Source organism: Neoarius graeffei, chromosome 6 (genome assembly GCF_027579695.1).
Source record: "Neoarius graeffei isolate fNeoGra1 chromosome 6, fNeoGra1.pri, whole genome shotgun sequence".
In the NCBI taxonomy this organism is placed as follows: domain Eukaryota; kingdom Metazoa; phylum Chordata; class Actinopteri; order Siluriformes; family Ariidae; genus Neoarius; species Neoarius graeffei.
This window is the reverse complement of record NC_083574.1, coordinates 100,991,794-101,012,412: the sequence shown is the minus strand read 5'-3', so window position 1 is coordinate 101,012,412 and position 20,619 is coordinate 100,991,794. Positions and strand designations below refer to the sequence as shown.

The window sequence follows — 20,619 nt, the reverse complement described above, 5'->3', positions numbered from 1 at the left end:
CTTACGAAGCCACTCCTTCGTTGCCCGGGCAGTGTGTTTGGGATCATTGTCATGCTGAAAGACCCAGCCACGTTTCATCTTCAATGCCCTTGCTGATGGAAGGAGGTTTTCACTCAAAATCTCACGATACATGGACCCATTCATTCTTTCCTTTACACGGATCAGTCGTCCTGGTCCCTTTACAGAAAAACAGCCCCAAAGCATGATGTTTCCACCCCCATGCTTCACAGTAGGTATGGTGTTCTTTGGATGCAACTCAGCATTCTTTCTCCTCCAAACACGACAAGTTGAGTTTTTACCAAAAAGTTCTATTTTGGTTTCATCTGACCATATGACATTCTCCCAATCCTCTTCTGGATCATCCAAATGCTCTCTAGCAAACTTCAGACGGGCCTGGACATGTACTGGCTTAAGCAGGGGGACACGTCTGGCACTGCAGGATTTGAGTCCCTGTCGGCATAGTGTGTTACTGATGGTAGCCTTTGTTACTTTGGTCCCAGCTCTCTGCAGGTCATTCACTAGGTCCCCCCATGTGGTTCTGGGATTTTTGCTCACCGTTCTTGTGATCATTTTGACTCCACAGGGTGAGATCTTGTGTGGAGCCCCAGATCGAGGGAGATTATCAGTGGTCTTGTATGTCTTCCATTTTCTAATAATTGCTCCCTCAGTTGATTTCTTCACACCAAGCTGCTTACCTATTGCAGATTCAGTCTTCCCAGCCTGGTGCAGGTCTACAATTTTGTTTCTGGTTTCCTTTGACAGCTCTTTGGTCTTGGCCATAGTGGAGTTTGGAGTGTGACTGTTTGAGGTTGTGGACAGGTGTCTTTTATACTGATAACGAGTTCAAACAGGTGCCATTAATACAGGTAACGAGTGGAGGACAGAGGAGCCTCTTAAAGAAGAAGTTACAGGTCTGTGAGAGACAGAAATCTTGCTTGTTTGTAGGTGACCAAATACTTATTTTACCGAGGAATTTACCAGTTAATTCATTAAAAATCCTACAATGTGATTTCCTGGATTCTTTCCCCCCATTCCATCTCTCATAGTTGAAGTGTACATATGATGAAAATTACAGGCCTCTCTCATCTTTTTAAGTGGGAGAACTTGCACAATTGGTGGCTGACTAAATACTTTTTTGCCCCACTGTATATGGAGAAGGTGATAGCAGGTAGACTGAAGACAGGTGATGTTGTTAGAACTCTGGTGACGAGGGTCGCTGTGGATCTTGGGAAGTGTAGTCCAGAGTGGCCATGTGTGGAGGCTGCTCTGAACTCAGGTTTTCAGCGCCGTTACTGACAGTACTCCTAAAAAAGTGTCCAGTCCCAACATCTGATACCATGTGATGTAAGTTGTAGCACTAATGAAAAGATTAACAGGAAATGACTGTTCTTGACGCACTAAAATGATGAACACTCAAAGCAAATCAGATTGAAAACCATTAAATATCAGGAGGTGGAGCTATCACATCTTCCTACAATACAATTAACGCAATAAAAACATCTTTATTGTGTATAAACAGTGTATTAAATAGAGAGGACGGCTGAGCTGAGCACACAGAGCAGTATTGGCGAGCAGATCATTAAAAATGAGCACAAGCCACTGGGAATTGAACGCATACAAAGATATTCTGAGTATGGATTATTAACGTAAGCGGGCCGAATAAATACAGTGTGTGTGAATTACTAATACACTGAGTACTGAGACACACACTTCCTTTTGTCAGGGTCAATACCTTGCTAGAGAGTCATGGTTCAGTTCTCCCTCACACTATCGATTAAATATACTGTTTAATCATTAAAACTCATCAGGAGTTCATTCTGAACAGGATATGACAGCAACCAGCACAGAGTGAAACAGTCGTGATGCTGTGGTCGTGGTAATGCCGTGAATATTCTGTGTACAGCAGTGATTTTCTGTCTTACAGCACAAACAGTTTTGTGTTTGTGTTCATGAAGGGCTCAGTGTTTTATGAGTTCCTCTGATATTTTCAGCTTTCAGGTGGGGATGGGTCAGGATTTTCAAATATTCACATCGTCATTAAAATATAAAAAATTGAATAGTTTATGTCATCATTGTCTTTCAAAATATATTTTCCCTTGTTTTTACTAGCACCAGGTAAAGTTAACATTCAATATCTCTCTCTCTCTCTCTGTTCTTTCGCATGTTGGGGGGGTGTTGGTGGTGAATCATTCTTTAAAGAATGGTCGAATAGTATTTTTGTTTGAAATGTCTCTCCCTCCTTTCAGGCTCAGTGATTGTAACCTGACAGAGAGAAGCTGCTCAGCTTTACACACAGTTCTCAGCTCTGAATCCTCCAAACTGACTGACGTGGATCTGAGCACTAACCATCTGGAGGACTCAGGAGTGAAGCAGCTTTGTGTTGGACTGGAGAGTCCAAACTGTAAACTGGAGAAACTGAGGTGAGTTCATCTCTCCTATTGGGTCAACTTGATCTGAAGAATTGCTTATTGCAACTGATACACAAAGAATAAAGAGGAAAATAATTACAGAAATGTTTATTTTTAGATCTGTATATATTAGTGCATCTCAAACAATTAGAATATCGTGAAAAAGTTCATTTTCACCGATATTCACTGAGCCTGTGACTCATTGTTTTATTGTAAAATACATCTGATTATTTTTTTAAAAATATTTGAAAAAAAAGTATTTCAAACTTCAAAAGCGACAAGTAAATGTAATAACTTTGCAGCGCAGACTTGTGTCACTTATTTAAGCCGAGTCACATAAAATACTTTGTTTTGAAATCGATAAAATAAATCACAATTTCACCTTACCATTGAATAGTTTTAGACCAAACTGCGTATCATCTTTAGTGCTTTTAGGAACAGCATTTTCTTTCATCATTAGTCCAACCCCTCCTTGGGATGAATTTGTGATTATTTCTCTCCATACAGATGTGACTCGGTGAAAATCTTCAACTACTTCAAACTTAAGCTCTTCACTTGGGTGTACTCTCCTATGCTCCTGGATACCAAACATGTCAAATTTCTTCCTCACTTACAGTGACAAAGTCTATTATTGCAGGTATATTATTGCTTACATGAGCTCAAACAATTCTGACATAATAGCCTCTTAAGTCAAGAAAGTCAAGACTCTCCAGATAAAGTGGCACCTGGAGGGTCTCATATTAATGCGCATTGTCACACCTTCAATGCTAACACACTGCACCTCAGAAATCATGCAAAAGAGCTTGCATCAAGAATGCAAGAACACAAGATTGACATGTTTGGTATCCAGGAGCATAGGAGAGTACACCCAAGTGAAGAGCTTAAGTTTGAAGTAGTTGAAGATTTTCACCGAGTCACATCTGTATGGAGAGAAATAATCACAAATTCATCCCAAGGAGGGGTTGGACTAATGCTCAGCATTAGAGCGAGAAAGTCCTTCTGAAGCATAACCTCTGTCTGCAACTGTATTTTAGTTACTGAATTTAAAGGGAATCCTGCTTGTACAGTCATACTTTGTTACTGTCCACACTCTGGACTCAGGAGTCCACCCTGACTAAAAGCCAACTAGACTATATCATTGTCTGAAGAAAGTGGTGGAACAGTGTAATCAATACTGAGGCTTATAACAGCTTCAGCACAGCGGGCTCAGACCGTTGGGTCATCAGTATGAGTTTTAGGCTCAGCCTACACCAGCCAAAGACAATCCCTGCACCAAAGATTGACTGGAAGGCCTTTGCGGGAGATCCTACACTCCAAGCCCAATATACCATCGAGGTAAGGAATCATTTTGAGGCTCTTGACCTTGAAGAAAGCTCCACTGACTGCTACTCCAGATTTATTGATGCGAACAGAGAGGCAATGAAGCTTTTACCAACTGTTAAAAGCATCAAGAAAGCAAGAGCCTCTGACCACCCTAGCATACAAACAGCGAGGAAGGCAGTCAAAGAATGTCAAGTCAAGTTTATTTGTATAGCGCTTTTAACAATAAACATTGTCGCAAAGCAGCTTTACAGAATTTGAACGACTTAAAACATGAGCTAATTTTATCCCTAATCTATCCCCAATGATGAAGCCTTTGGCGACGGTGGCAATGAAAAACTCCCTCAGACGACACGAGGAAGAAACCTCGAGAGGAACCAGACTCAAAATGGAAACCATCCACATTTGGGCACCAACAGACAACATGACTATAACATTAACAGTTTTAATATGAAGTCAGTTTTGTTGATGTTTTAAACTCTTCACTGATGGAAACTTGAGTGCAAAACTGTTCATGACAACTGCAGTCCTAAAGTTAGCAAGTCAACTGTAGTCCTCAGCCATAAAAGCATTACTGTAAGAGTCCAGAGCATCCTCCAGGTGTGACTTTCAACTGTCACATGGGGCCGTCCTCCACAGGAGCGATGTGATGAGACTCAAACCAGACACAGGGCACCAGGATGGATCAGGCAGGTCCGAGGAGCAGAAGAGGTTCAGCATCTCGATCCCAGGACCGATATGCAACTCAGAGGGACAGATTTCAGGGGGAGGAGAGAGAGAGAGAGAGAAAACACAGGTTGTTAGGTATGCCCAATGTCACCTCAATAAGTAGGAACAGTATACATATTGCACCGAGTACAAGCAGGGACTCCGGCAACTAACTATGACAGCATAACTAAAAGGGGAGAGCCAGAAGGTAACACAGGCATGAGGGAGCCCTGGGACATAAAGCAGCAGCCACTACACCATCAACAAACTCGAGTGAGCAAGCAAGTGGGGGACTGACAGCATCCATACATCCCAGTTTACCAAAACACTCTGTCTGAGGATCCTCCAGATCTATACCTTTACCTCATAAACACCATTAACACAAGGCTTGACTAAACAGATATGTTTTCAGCCTAGACTTAAATGCTGGGACTGTGTCGGATTCCCAAACATTACTTGGAAGGCTGTTCCATAACTGTGGGGCTTTGTAAGAAAAGGCTCCACCCCCTGATGTAGCCTTCACTATACGAGGTACCAGCAGATAGCCTGCACCTTTTGATCTAAGTAGGCATGGTGGGTCATAGAGGAGCAGAAGTTCACTCAGGTACTGTGGTGTGAGACCATTCAGTGCTTTAAAGGTCAACAGTAGTATTTTATAATCAGTAATAAATTTGATTGGGAGCCAATGCAGTGTGGATAAGACAGGGGTGATGGGGTCATATTTTCTAGTTCTAGTAAGGACTCTTGCTGCTGCATTTTGAACTAACTGGAGCTTGTTTATGCACTTCTTGGGACATCCAGACAGTAAGGCATTACAATAATCCAACCTGGAGGTAACGAAAGCATGAACTAGTTTTTCCACGTCATGTAGTGACATTCAATTTCTTATCTTAGCAGTATTTCTGAGATGAAAGAAAGCTATCCGGGTAATGTTATCAATGTGAGTTTCAAATGAAAGACTGGGGTCAATAATCACTCCGAGGTCTTTTACTGCTGCACGCGAAGAAACAGAAATGCCATCCACACTCCACAACCTGAAAAGAGTTTGGACATCCAAGTTATCAAGAGGGTTAAAAGACAGGATATTCACAGCAGCCATTAAATCCATCCTGCTCTATGGCTGGGAGGTCTGGACCCTGACCACTCCCCTTACGAAGTCCCTGGACAGGTGTTATACAAGAATGCTGAGGGCCATTCACAATATCAACTGGCAGCAACACATCACCAATCAATAATTGTATGGAGACCTCCCTAGGGTCTCAGAGAAAATAGCGTCAAGGCGACTCAGGCTAGCCGGCCACTGCTTCCAACATCCAGAGATCCCAGTATCTGTAATGGTATTATGGGAGCCCACACATGGCAGAAGATGCCCTGGGTGGCCACTCAAAACAGTGGTGGATGTCCTCAAAGAAGATGCTGGAGTGGTCGACACCACTGAATTGAGGACCCTAATGATGGATAGAGAGGAGTGGATAGTCCATTATTACAGTGGTGCTTGAAAGTTTGTGAACCCTTTCTATATTTCTGCATAAATATGACCTAAAACATCATCAGATTTTCACACAAGTCCTAAAAGTAGACAAAGAGAACCCAGTGAAACAAATGTGACAAAAATATTATACTCGGTCATTTATTTATTTATTTATTTATTTATTGAGGAAAATGATCCAATATTGCACATCTGTGAGTGGTAAAAGTATGTGAACCTCTAGGATTAGCAGTTAATTTGAAGGTGAAATTAGAGTCAGGTGTTTTCAATCGATGGGATGACAATCAGGTGTGAGTGGGCACCCTGTTTTATTTCAAGAACAGGGATCTATCAAAGTCTGATCTTCACAACATGTTTGTTGAAGTGTATCATGGCACGAACAAAGATTTCTGAGGACCTCAGAAAAAGCATTGTTGGTGCTCATCAGGCTGGAAAAGGTTAGAAAACCATCTCTAAAGAGTTTGGACTCCACCAATCCACAGTCAGACAGACTGTGTACAAATGGAGGAAATCCAAGACCATTGTTACCCTCCCCAGGAGTGGTCGACCAACAAAGATCACTCCAAGAGCAAGGCGTGTAATATTCAGCGAGGTCACAAAGGACCCCACGGTAACTTCTAAGCAACTGAAGGCCTCTCTCACATTGGCTAATATTCATGAGTCCACCATCAGGAGAACACTGAACAACAACGGTGTGCATGGCAGGGTTGCAAGGAGAAAGCCACTGCTCTCCAAAAAGAACATTGTTGTTCGTCTGCAATTTGCTAAAGATCATGTGGACAAGCCAGAAGGGTATTGAAAAAAATGTTTTGTGGACAGATGAGACCAAAATAGAACTTTTTGGTTTAAATGAGAAGCGTTATGTTTGGAGAAAGGAAAACACTGCATTCCAGCATAAGAACCTTATCCCATTTGGGCCTGTTTTGATGCATCTGGGCCAGGACGGCTTGTCATCCTTGATGGAACAATGAATTCTGAATTATACCAGCGAATTCTAAAGGAAAACGTCAGGACACCTGTCCATGAACTGAATCTCAAGAGAAGGTGGGTCATGCAGCAAGACAACGACCCTAAGCACACAAGTCGTTCTACCAAAGAATGGTTAAAGAAGAATAAAGTTAATGTTTTGGAATGGCCAAGTCAAAGTCCTGACCTTAATCCAATGGAAATGTTGTGGAAGGACCTGAAGCGAGCAGTTCATGTGAGGAAACCCAACAACATCCTAGAGTTGAAGCTGTTCTGTACGGAGGAATGGGCTAAAATTCCTCCAAGCCGGTGTGCAGGACTGATCAACAGTTACCGGAAACATTTAGTTGCAGTTATTGCTGCACAAGGGGGTCACACCAGATACTGAAAGCAAAGGTTCACATACTTTTTCCACTCACAGATATGTAATATTGGATCATTTTCCTCAATAAATAAATGACCAAGTAGAATATTTTTGTCTCATTTGTTTAACTGGGTTCTCTTTATCTACTTTTAGGACTTGTGTGAAAATCTGATGATGTTTTAGGTCATATTTATGCAGCAATATAGAAATTTGTAAAGGGTTTACAAACTTTCAGGCACCACTGTATGCCCGACTGAGGTCGATGTTGTAGTAGTATGGTGACAAAGCGATTGGCTGCCATTTTGCCACATCACTCGAGGTGATTATTATTCCAGGTGACTACCTCATGAAGGTGGTTAAGATAATGCGAACAGTGTGCAAAGCATCAAGGGAAATGGTGGCTACTTTAAAGAATCTAAAATATCACACATTTTCTTTTTTAACACTTTTTATTTTCAACATAATTCCACATATGTTCCATTTGTTATTTCATAATTTTGATGTCTTCAGTATTGTGTTTAATATAATATTATGAATAGAAGTGCCATGTTTTCCAGTGTGCCAAATAGCTTCTTAATTCTATATTGTTTTCTACGATGTTCACCCTTTTTATTCTCGATCCTCTTTGGCAACATTTTACAGACTTTCAGACTGCAGTATAACAGAGGAAGGATACACTGCTCTGGCTGAAGCTCTGAGACTAAACCCATCATCCCACCTGATAGAGCTGGATCTCAGAGGGAATGACCCTGGAGCATCAGGAGTGAAGCTGCTCACTGATTTACTCCAGGATCCAGACTGTAAACTGGAGAAACTGAGGTGAACAATATGTACTGGGGTTAATTACTTCATGACAAAATCCACTTTAATACACAAACAAAACACTAATTAAATATAATTGAACACAAAATAAAATATGAGATTGCTAATAATGTAATATTTTTGTCTTTGTAATTTTATGCCTTTCTCTCACTGCAGGTTGTTGAAAAGTGATGAAGCAGTGAAGGCCTGTGATTTTCTGACTGAGGTTCTGGATAAAAACCCTTTATTGCAGAAAGAACTGGATCTGAGTGGAAAGATCTCTTCAGTGTCAGAAGTGAAGCAGCTCTCTGCCCTACTGGAGGATTCACACTGCAGACCTGAGAAACTTACGTGTGTATTCTAATGTTATTTTATAAATTGCTGTTTGCAGTTCTGATTATTATGCTTGAACTAAAATGAATCTGCCCTCTATCCTTAGGCTAAGGAAGAGTGGTGTTACAGAAGAAGGCTGTTCTTCTTTGACTTCATCTTTTCTATTCAATCCTGCACACATAAAAGAGTTGGATCTGAGTGAGAATAAAGTTGGAAACTCTGGAGTGCAGAGAGTTTGTGCTCTACTGAAACATCAGCCATGTAACCTGCAGATCCTGAGGTTGGTTTCAGGTTCCACAAACAAACACCTACATCTAGATCATATAATCCTTAAATGGCCTTGGCATTCCATCTGATATTGTATAGATGTTCATCAGACTATTATAAAAATGCCATCAAATGTTCTCTCTTTAGACTTTCAGACTGCAGGATAACAGAGGAAGGATACACTGCTCTGGCTGAAGCTCTGAAATCATCCCACCTGATAGAGCTGGATCTCAGAGGGAACGACCCTGGAGCATCAGGAGTGAAGCTGCTCACTGATTTACTCCAGGATCCAGACTGTAAACTAACAACACTGAGGTGATTCTTCTATAAACTAAAACAATTATATAAATATTAAACAGAAAGTAATGCTGTGCTTGCACTATGTCCCAGTGTGTTACAGACATAGTGCCTAATCATTTAAATTTAAAGAGAAGCCATCAGGAAATAAGCAAAAGCAGCCACACTGTTCTGGTTAATGTGGGTCTATTATTCTGGAAACACCAAGTACAAAAACATTTTACTTTCTGCAGTTTGTTGAAACGTCCTGCTGCACAAGAGGCCTGTACTTGGCTAAATTCAGTTTTAGATGAAAACCCTTTACTCCTAAAAGAGCTGGATCTGAGCATGAAGGAACCAGGAGACTCAGGGGTGAAGAAGCTCTCAGCTCTACTGGAAGACTCTCACTGTAAATTTCAGAAAATTCGGTAAGTATTTTTATTTATGCATCACTGTCAGCTGAGTTTTACTCACAGAATGTTTTCTAGTGGGACCTGCCATTAAGGATGACCCAAGTATGCACAAATGTATTTTTAATTATAGAGGTTTTTTTGTTTGTTTTCTATAAGTGCTGACATAACATAATATATCCTGTGTTTCTCCAAAGAAACCTCATAGTCCTTCTAGCAACACCTGGGTTCTGTTCCATCACTGGAAAGTGTTAAGCTCCTGAAACTAGAAAGGAACAGAAGAGTAGAAATAATAAACAAGTTTGACCTTTTCAATGAAATCAGTTGATTTAACCACTGAGACAAAACAGACAAGACAAATTAAATGAGGAATAAATTAATAGAATGATGTTAAAAATAACCTCTAATGACCCCTTATGACCCAGATGAACCCAGAATATGGACTTCAGTGCACATGAAAATAAAATGACCTGTGTTTTCCATAATATCTGCACAATGAAGTATTAAGATTGAGTATAAAGCTCTGTCTACATCATATTTCATATCTAGGCTGAATAAAAGTAATCTGACTGTGGAGAGCTGTTCAGCTTTAGCCAGCGTTCTCAAATTAAAGTCCTGCAGTGTGAGAGAGCTGGACCTGAGCAACAACAGTCTGCAGGATCCAGGAGTCACTCAGCTTTCTGCTGGACTGAAACACCGTCACTGTAAACTGGAGATTCTGAGGTCAGTTCATTTAGGTTATGAATATTTAGTCGGGTCAGATTAAAAAAATGTAAAATGTGGGTGAATTTTGGTATAAAACACGATGATTGTTCTGAATGTGTCAGTTTATTGTTGCTCTTCCTTCCTCTGGTTTCATCTTTAGGTTTAATGCATGTGCTATAACTGATGGAAGCGGTTCAGCTCTCGCTGAAGTTTTGAGCTCTGAATATTCCCAGCTGAGAGAGCTGGACCTGAGCAACAACAGTCTGCAGGATCCAGGAGTCACTCAGCTTTCTGCTGGACTGAAGAATCCACAGTCTCCACTCAGAACACTGAGGTGAAGGAACATCTGAAATGATGTCTAATCCTTCAGTGAAGCATCAATTCAGTATTTTAATCTCTGAGTTTAAACGACTGCAGAATTATGTGTCATTAAAAAAGCAGTACATGTTCTACAGACTTTACTGCTGTTAATACATTTCTGAGTCTCCATATTCTCTGTGTCCAAGTCTGGCAAAGAGATCAGGAAAAAAAATAACTAAACTAGAACACAATATAATTAAACAGCATGTTTTGATTAAAAATAGATTATTAGTTTTATTATATTTAACTAAAAGGTGTTTAAGTGTGTAAAAGTTCTATTCCAATGTAAACGTCTAATTGCTGTAATTCTAAGGTAACTGTTAAAGAAAAGAATGAAAATATTGCGTTCTTATTGAACAAATGAGATGCGATCTGTTCATTGTGCTCCTTCTTTCCTTCTGCAGACTGTGTAACTGCAGTGTAGCAGCTGAAGGCTGTGCTGCTTTGGCTGCAGCTCTGGAAGAAAATCCCTCACAGCTCAGAGAGCTGGATCTGAGCGGGAATAAAGCAGGAGACTCAGGAATAAAGCAGATCTCGAACCTCCTACAGAATTCACACTGCCTCCTGGAAACACTCAAGTATGTCAATGTCATTTCTTAAAAACATGACAAAGTGTCATGAAATGCTTTTATCCTTCAACACTATTTCTTTTACTTTTGAAGTCGTGCTCAGTCAAGCACTGAATTATTATAATATCAGTTTTTAATGACAACCCAGTAATTTGTACACAATCCATTAAGTGACATTGACTTAATGGACTTATTGACTTCCTTACCAACCGGCCACAGAGGGTGTTTGTTAACGGATCCTTCTCTGACATCCTCCACTGGCTTCCCACAGGGCTGTGTCCTATCGCTCCTGCTTTACATCCTCTACACCGATGATTGCAGGTCCACTCAGCCAGACTGTCATCTGGTGAAATTTGCGGACGACACAGTCCTGCTCTCTCTGCTTTCCGCCTCTAACCCACACCATGGCTCTGTACTTCAGGACTTCATCTCCTGGTGTGAGGGAGCCGGTCTCCAGTTGAACTCTAATAAGACCAAAGAGTTGATTGTGACATTCTCCATCAAGCAGAGGCAACTGGCAGAGGCTCACACAACCACCATCCGGGGGGAGCCGGTGGAGCTGGTGGAGGAATATAAGTATTTGGGCACAATATTTGACAGTCTTCTGAGGTTTTCCTCCAACACTGAGAAGATCCTCAAGAAGTGCCACCAGAGACAATATTTGCTGAGGAAGCTGAGATCATTTGGAGTGAATAGAGACATTCTCCTGACTTTCTACCACTCTTTCATTGAGAGTGTATTAACATTTTCATTCATCTCATGGTTTCACTCCATCAGCCTACAAGACCGGTCAAGACTACTCACTATCACCAAAGTCTGTTCTAAAATCATTGGACTCCCTGTTCGAGCTCTGTCTGCTTTTTGTGACCAGCAAACCATCCGCACCGCCCACAGGATCCTACATGACCCCATACACACACTACACTCAGTGTTGGAGTGGCTTCCATCAGGACGCAGGCTGCGCTGTCCACGCTGCAGGACACAAAGGAGGAGGTCCACCTTTGTTCCCACAGCGGTCCGACTCCTGAACACTGACCCTTCCCTGTCCCAACATCATTGTCCAGCCCCTCGTCAGACTGAATGCACACAGAACTGACAGCTGTAGAGGATTCTAATTTGTGTTTTTATGTTTTTATGTTGTCTGATGTTCGACTGCCCTAATGCTGCTCTTGATGCTCTTTTAATTGCCCTGCGGGGACAAATAAAGTGTTTTGAATTTAATTGAATTGAAATTGAATTGACAATCTAGAGTTAATAAATTAACAAGAAAAAAGATTAAATTCTCAATTTGTATGCAATATCACATCTTCATTAATTTATTTTGTACATAAAATCAGAGAGTTGTGTGTTTTTGTGTAGACTTTCAGACTGCAGTATAACAGAGGAAGGATACACTGCTCTGGCTGAAGCTCTGAGACTAAACCCAGCATCACACCTGAGAGAGCTGGATCTCAGAGGGAACGACCCTGGAGCATCAGGAGTCCAACAACTTACTGACTGCAAAACTAACAAACTGACACTCAGGTGAATATTCTAGAAGCAAACATCATATTAAATAAACAAACAAACAAATAAATAAATAAATACTGTGAAAAGAACCTTTCTCTTCAAATCCCTACAGGTTGTTGAAAAGTGCTGAAGCAGAGGAAGCCTACAACCTTCTTACTCGAATGTTCAGTAAAAACCCCTTACTGCACACGGAGCTGGATCTGAGCTCCAGAAAATTAACAGATGTCAGAGTGGATCAGCTCTCGGCTCTGCTGCAGGATCCACATTACAGACTGCAGAAACTTACGTAAGAAACAACTATAAACACATCGATCTCTATTTTCTGTTTTCACTCAGTTGCTGTTTTTTACAGCCAGAAGCGACTGTATCCATGCGGACTGTGCCTGTGCTGATTGGAAAGCCGCTGACAGTGAATTGTACTCAGCTTACAACCTGCCAAGTCCCTGCCTCTTCGAGAAAACGCTGTTTTCATTGAAGCCCAGGCTTAAATATTCCATTTCTTACAGCTCAGTTTTGTAGATATTCACTAATTATGTCACACGGCTTTTATAGTAGGCCACAGCACTACAGCCGCATTTCACCTCAACTCCTAATTATACACAACTGACTCAATTATTTTAAACATTTTCCAGATTTTATATATTTACATTATTTTTCAGAAAAAATAAGAATAAACAGGTCAGTTGTAACCACTAAATGTGAATCACATGAATTTAACAGACTACTATTTCATTTATCAAAACAACGTGACGTCACACATCAGAGCTGATGCGAATATCCAATGAGAGAGGTTTCTGCTGCACAGAACTATTTCTTTGTTCGCTGGGAAAGAGAAAGATTCGGCTAATCCAGTGCTAGGATTAGCTGTGCTATAATTAAGCACTAAATAAATAAACTGAAACTAAAGACATGTTGAACACCAGAAAGGCTCCCAAAACTTCATTGGATATTCTTCACGCATGTTTACAAGCAGTGGTGAACCGTTACTATTAGAGCTGGGACTTCAGACACCAAAACAGCAACAGGGTAAAGGATTCTGTAAGGGATTAGCGTCAGGCTGCCAGGTCGCTCTGTTGTGTGAAGCTGTCGATGTTGATTTTAACTCCGTAAATTCCACAGGGGAATAAATCCTTAAGTCTGAGTGAAAAATACTGTAGTGAGCGTGCAGCGTGGAAGAAGAGTCTGGAGACAGAAATCTTAGTTTCTCGGTCGTTAGCCTGTGCTACTTGCTCTCGATAGCACTGATTGCTTTATTAGCTTTCGCTAACACGACTGATGAACGCTACACCGGCTGGAAGGTGATTTCACTGCTGCGCTGACGGCGCCGATTCATGGTTAAATTCGCGTTGGCCTTCAAGAATGCAATTAAAAAGCAATTAAAGAATGAAAGAAATGAAATATAACAGTTGAAATGCTGATGTGTTTGGGCTTCTCTGAACGCCTGGAAGGCCCTGACGCTTCCTCTCTGTTTACAAGAGAAAACCACACGAACCGACATTGAAAAACTAGAAGAGTGTGCATGTAGAATAATAATAATAATATTGGCTAACTAACTTCTTTCATTGATGTTCCGCAACATTTAATGTAACTACAAATTGATTTTTTTTTTTTGGCAAATTGCTGTGGTATGAGAAGAATAACACTCCAAGATGTGCTGTTATAGAAAAATAATCAACTTCAGGGTGAGAACAGTAACTCCACTTCATCACACCACCCTGTCTGTCTCTCTCTCACACACACACACACACAGTGGTTTATTCTTTAGTTATTGACCTTAATACTGTAACAGTGTTGAGTTCACTCTAATAAAGGACTAAATATCTTTTCTCTGTCTCCCTCTGCAGACTGAGGAACAGCGTCAGTGAGAAATCCTGCACTGCTTTGGCTTCAGCTCTCTGTACAAATCCATCACACATCAGAGAGCTGGATCTGAGTGAGTGTAAACTGGGAGACTCAGGAGTGGAGAAGCTCTGTGATCTACTGAAGAAACACGAGTGTAAACTGGAGACACTGCGGTGAGTAACTCAGTGATGAAACACACTAAGTTTTATAATAATGCAGAACAAGGGCGCCTGCTAGTGGGGGGACTGGTGAAGATAAACTGCCCTTTAGGTGTGAATGAGTGTGTAAAATTGTGTGTGCATGGAGCCCTGCAATGGACGGTGTTCTGATGGTTTGTCGTGTTCTACTGAAAAATGCTACCGTAGCACTAATCGACAGCAGAGTCCATCAATTTATGCTACTTTGTCAAAAACTGCTCCCGTTGATTATCGGTATGATTTTTGTATATCTCCTAAAGATATAACTCACAACAAGTTACGTTACATATTTATTTACATTACAAACCAGGTTACGTGTACTGTCAGAGCTTGGCTTGCATGTTTTGATAGACATTTTTAAAGTAGCACATTTTGATCTACCAATATTCTCCATCAAATAATGCTCCCAGTAGATACACATTCTATTTTACACCTCCAGTCCCTCCAAGGGTGCTGTCAGAGCATGGGGGCATGTTTTGATACTCTATTCTCATATTCTGAAATATACATTTCAGATTCCAGCAAAGTCACTCCTGCAAGGTAGCATGAAATGATGGGCGTGGAAACGGAGCTCAAAAAAATGGGACTGCACAAAGACGCAGGGTAGCACATCTCGATAGGTAGCACAGTTTGATAGAACAACGGTACATTAAAGAGAATCATACTGTAATTCAACAGAAGTTTTCTGACAGTAACACACACTGGCTCAGCACTAGTAAACAGATGTAAACAGCTGTAAACATCTGTCAGCACTAATACTGAACAGACAGTGAAAACTTAGTTTAAAAACTGTCGTTATTTTTAACAGTTTTAAAAGAGGCTAATATTACCCAAAATAATATTTACATTTTATTTTCATTTACTTCATCATTCCATCCTTCAGGGGTGTCACTAGGCCTTTTTTACTGGGGTACATGCCCCAGTAAAAATCAGCTGTGCCCCAGTAAGAAAATGTTGAAAGATTTTTGTAACAAACTAGTTTCTTTGGCAGATCATTTATCTACTGTAAGTTGTAGGACAGAGTGTGTTTCAAACTTCTATCGCCTCTTCTTTCTAACTAATTTTCTGATTGGTCTGGGAGATTCTCACTGTAAACATAGCGTGCATGCGGCGTGCCATGAGTCCATTTAGCCTACTGGAGAGATGAGTCTACTCTTTGGATGAGTCAGAGAACGGGCTCTGGATGAGTTAAGGTAGCGCGAAGTTTTTACAACAAAACTAAGCAAACCATATTCTAACAAACCCATTAAACTACATTGAATTAGATATTAAATGACTTTTCCAGATGGATATCAGACAATTCTTCTCATGAAGCAGAGACAGGGGCAGGGAAACAGTGACAAATGAGGAGGAGGGTGAGAGAGGTTAGATTAAGGTTGTAGGCTATGTGCTAGTCAGTCATAACTAACCAGCTAAGTTCGTGAATCGTGAGAGTTGAGGTGACACGTTTAGCATCAGCATGCATTAAAAGCCCAAATGCCAACAATAAATTTTTTGGGGACTGGGATGTGTTTTCCGTCTCGTTGACCTATTCCTCGCATAACTTCATCCACGAGAGCATGATAATTATCCACTTTGCATAGGCTGGGGACAGGAACGTTAAGGTGCATTGTGCAGTGCCCCTGTAAAGCTTAATTCCTAGTGACGCCCCTGCCATCCATTACACTTCTATCTTACAAATAAAAAAAAGTCACAGCAGCTCACAAAAATACACTGAATTATCAGTCTAGTGATTGGCGTTGTTAACTTTCAGATATGTCATACACTACCGTTCAAAAGTTTGGGGTCACTTTGAAATGTCCTTATTTTTGAAAGAAAAGCACTGTTCTTTTCAATGAAGATCACTTTAAACTAATCAGAAATACACTCTATACATTGCTAATGTGGTAAATGACTATTCTAGCTGCAAATGTCTGGTTTTTGGTGCAATATCTACATAGGTGTATAGCAGTGGCGGCTGCTGGTTTTTAAAACAGGGGAAGCCCATTTTACGCATTCATCGTAAAACCTGTAGGCCGGATATCAAAGCATAGAAAGGTGTGCCCCATTAGCATAGTGAACTAGACAACCCTACCTAGTGGCAGAAAGTATTTTTGCTTGTACATTTCATGTTATAGTCTGGCTTGCCAGGCTAGTGCCTCATATCCTTAATCAAAAATATCAAACATCCAAAAATCACTGGCTATTCAACGAAGAGCCTTGAACATCATACCCTGATATGCAACACAGAGTCTTTAACACAACACCCAGCTGTGCAACACATCCTTGAACATCTTCTGCAACACAGTCTGGAAATTCATAACCAGGTAGGCTATGCAACACACAGAACCTTGAATATTATACCCAGGTATAACCTATAACACAGAGCCCACCATTCTCTTAACATTACTGAACAATATACACACTTCAGATTCATGAACATTATATGATGCACACTATTTATACACAAATTCTGCCCTCCGCTCCTTTTCCAGAAAATGGTCTGTGACCCTGTCATACTAGCTGGTTGTGCTTTCCAGAGACTTCACCAATTTCTGTTAGCAGCTAGCACTGCAGATCCCAATAAGGCTCAAGCTAGCCTACAACCAGATTGAACTACAAATGAAATAAACGAGTGAATTCACGAATGATCAAACTGATAGAATGGATGAAAGTTAACGGAGCACAACGAGTAATATTTACATTTATTTACAGAGTAATGTACAGAGACATCAATGAGAAGAAATGTTTATATGAAAAGAAATTCGGACAGCACTTTGGCACACGACTACACTTTCTCGACATCCGCTAGGGACTGATCATGCTTCCGTGTTCCTCGCCGACGCCGAAGTACAGAGCCCGCCCTCCTCACGTCTTTCAAACCCTACCTCCAATAATCCTTCATCAGCCCGGCTTCTTGCCCCTCCCACTGTCTCGTTAGTCCCAGAGAAGCCCGGCTTCCCTGGAAGTGACGATTTTGTCGATTTTAACCAATAACAACTAGCCGAAATTGGCTGTTCAGAGCCGTCTCATAGACTGCAACGGATACCCGGCTGCCAGTCCATAGAGCCCATTGAAATAAGAAAGGTTACAGCCAGTGTTGCCAGATTGGGCGGTTTTAAGTGCATTTTGGCGGGTTTTGAACATATTTTGGCTGGAAAACATCAGCAGCATCTGGCAACGCTGGTTACAGCCTGGCAGCAAAGGTGATTCTCGTAGCGAACTACAAGTTCGTCAGACATCACTCAAATAAGTTACAGGATAGTTATGAATGTCAATACAATCTTGGGCATATATTATGTTATGCAAGTTATTGTTTTAATGAGAATTCAACATCATAGATGCCGCAGTTTGGGGAGAGAATTTTAGGGGAAGCTCGGCTTCCCTTGTTGTCTCTGAGAAATCGCCCCTGGTGTATAGAGGCCCATTTCCAGCAACTATCACTCCAGTGTTCTAATGGTACAATGTGTTTGCTCATTGCCTCAGAAGGCTAATGGATGATTAGAAAACCCTTGTACAATCATATTAGCACAGCTGAAAACAGTTTAGCTCTTTAGAGAAGCTATAAAACTGACCTTCCTTTGAGCAGATTGAGTTTCTGGAGCATCACATTTGTGGGGTCGATTAAATGCTCAAAATGGCCAGAAAAATGTCTTGACTATATTTTCTATTCCTTTTACAACTTATGGTGGGAAATAAAAGTGTGACTTTTCATGGAAAACACAAAATTGTCTGGGTGACCCCAAACTTTTGAACGGTAGTGTATGTTTTGCATGTTTATGATTTTTGTTGTATTTAATTTGCTAAAGCTGTACATGTTCACATATGTTTCCTTACACTGAATGACAAAGGTGAAACTCGTATTGTGAAAGGAGCGGAAGTGGATGTGGTCGTTCGAGGGGAGGAAGATGGAGGTTGCCATTAAAATGTGTCAATAAAACTTTTGAAGAGGGTCTTATTGTCATGGAACAGGCATAAGGTCCAAATAAGTTCACAAAAGGCAGCACAATTTATGTGTGTGTGTGTGTGTGTGTGTGTGTGTGTGTGTGTGTGTGCGTGTGTTTCTGGGGGGCAATGTAACCACTGAACAATACTCCCTTAGTGTACATGAGAGAACACTTGGATAAAAGGAAATCAGAATTTTTAAAATGTATTAACAATTTTCAACTCTGGTCTCCTTTTCTTTTTTTCTGTCCTGATGGACTAAATGCCGTTTCCTTTCTGCAGACTAAGGAACAGCGTCAGTGAGAAATCCTGCACTGCTTTGGCTTCAGCTCTCTGTACAAATCCATCACACATCAGAGAGCTGGATCTGAGTTGGTGTGAACTGGGAGACTCAGGAGTGGAGAAGCTCTGTGATCTACTGAAGAAACACGAGTGTAAACTGGAGACACTGCTGTGAGTAACTCAGTGATGAAACACACTAAGTTTTATAATAATGCAGAACAAGGGCGCCTGCTAGTGGGGGGACTGGTGAAGATAAACTTTGTCAAAAACTGCTCCCGTTGATTATCGGTATGATTTTTGTGTATCTCCTAAAGATATAACTCACAACAAGTTACATTACATATTTATTTACATTACAAACCAGGTCACGTGTACTGTCCGAGCTTGGCTTGCATGTTTTGATTGACGTTTTTAAAATGGCACATTTTGATCTACCAATATTCTCCATCAAATAATGCTCCCAGTAGATACACATTCTATTTTACACCTCCAGTCCCTCCAAGGGCGCTGTCAGAGCATGGGGAGCATGTTTTGATACTCTATTCTCATATTCTGAAATATACATTTCAGATTCCAGCAAAGTCACTCCTGCAAGGTAGCATGAAATGATGGGCGTGGAAACGGAGCTCAAAAAATGGGTCTGTGCAAAGACGCAGGGTAGCACATCTCGATAGGTAGCACAGTTTGATAGAACAACGGTACATTAAAGAGAATCATACTGTAATTCAACAGAAGTTTTCTGACAGTAACACACACTGGCTCAGCACTAGTAAACAGATGTAAACAGCTGTAAACATCTGTCAGCACTAATACTGAACAGACGGTGAAAACTTAGTTTAAAAACTGTCGTTATTTTTCACAGTTTTAAAAGAGGCTAATATTACCCAAAATAATATTTACATTTTATTTTCATTTACTTCATCATTCCATCCTTTACACTTCTATCTTACAAATAAGAAAAGTCACAGCAGCTCACAAAAATACACTGAATTATCAGTCTAGTGATTGGCATAAGGTCCAAATAAGTCAGAAAAAGGCAGCATGCAGCTTCAATAAGTGTGTGTGTGTGTGTGTGTGTGTGTGTGTTTTCTGGGGGGCAATGTAATCACTGAACAATACTCCCTTACTGTACATGGGAACACCTGGATAAAAGGAATTCATAATTTAAAAAATTTATTATCAATTTTCAACTCTGGTCTCTTTTCTTTTTTTCTGTCCTGATGGACTAAATGCCGTTTCCTTTCTGCAGACTGAGGTACAGTGTCAGTGAGAAATCCTGCACTGCTTTGGCTTCAGCTCTCTGTACAAATCCATCACACATCAGAGAGCTGAATCTGAGTGGGTGTAAACTGGGAGACTCAGGAGTGGAGAAGCTCTGTGATCTACTGAAGAAACACGAGTGTAAACTGGAGACACTGCGGTGAGTAACTCAGTGATGAAACACACTAAGTTTTATAATAATGCAGAACAAGGGCGCCTGCTAGTGGGGGGACTGGTGAAGATAAACTGCCCTTTAGGTGTGAATGAGTGTGTAAAAGTGTGTGTGCATGGAGCCCTGCAATGGACGGTGTTCTGATGATTTGTGGTGTTCTACTGAAAAATGCTAACGTAGCGCTAATCGACAGCAGAGTCCATCGATTTATGCTACTTTGTCAAAAACTGCTCCCGTTGATTATCGGTATGATTTTTGTATATCTCCTAAAGATATAACTCACAACAAGTTACATTACATATTTATTTACATTACAAACCAGGTCACGTGTACTGTCCGAGCTTGGCTTGCAGGTTTTGTTTGACGTTTTTAAAATGGCACATTTTGATCTACCAATATTCTCCATCAAATAATGCTCCCAGTAGATACACATTCTATTTTACACCTCCAGTCCCTC

The 20,619-nt window shown here is 40.8% G+C and overlaps 1 protein-coding gene across 1 annotated transcript in view; it reads left to right on the top strand.

Moving 5' to 3' along the window:
* Positions 1–20,619, top strand: part of LOC132888466 (NACHT, LRR and PYD domains-containing protein 12-like) — a 401,003-nt gene that overhangs the window by 360,813 nt on the left and 19,571 nt on the right. The window contains exons 16-24 of the mRNA XM_060924512.1: positions 2,247–2,420; positions 8,804–8,971; positions 9,187–9,360; positions 9,892–10,065; positions 12,336–12,500; positions 12,598–12,771; positions 12,822–12,894; positions 18,741–18,901; positions 19,980–20,150. Of these exons, the coding sequence (XP_060780495.1) occupies positions 2,247–2,420; positions 8,804–8,971; positions 9,187–9,360; positions 9,892–10,065; positions 12,336–12,500; positions 12,598–12,771; positions 12,822–12,894; positions 18,741–18,901; positions 19,980–20,150 (1,434 nt within the window). The remainder of the gene's footprint in view (positions 1–2,246; positions 2,421–8,803; positions 8,972–9,186; positions 9,361–9,891; positions 10,066–12,335; positions 12,501–12,597; positions 12,772–12,821; positions 12,895–18,740; positions 18,902–19,979; positions 20,151–20,619) is intronic.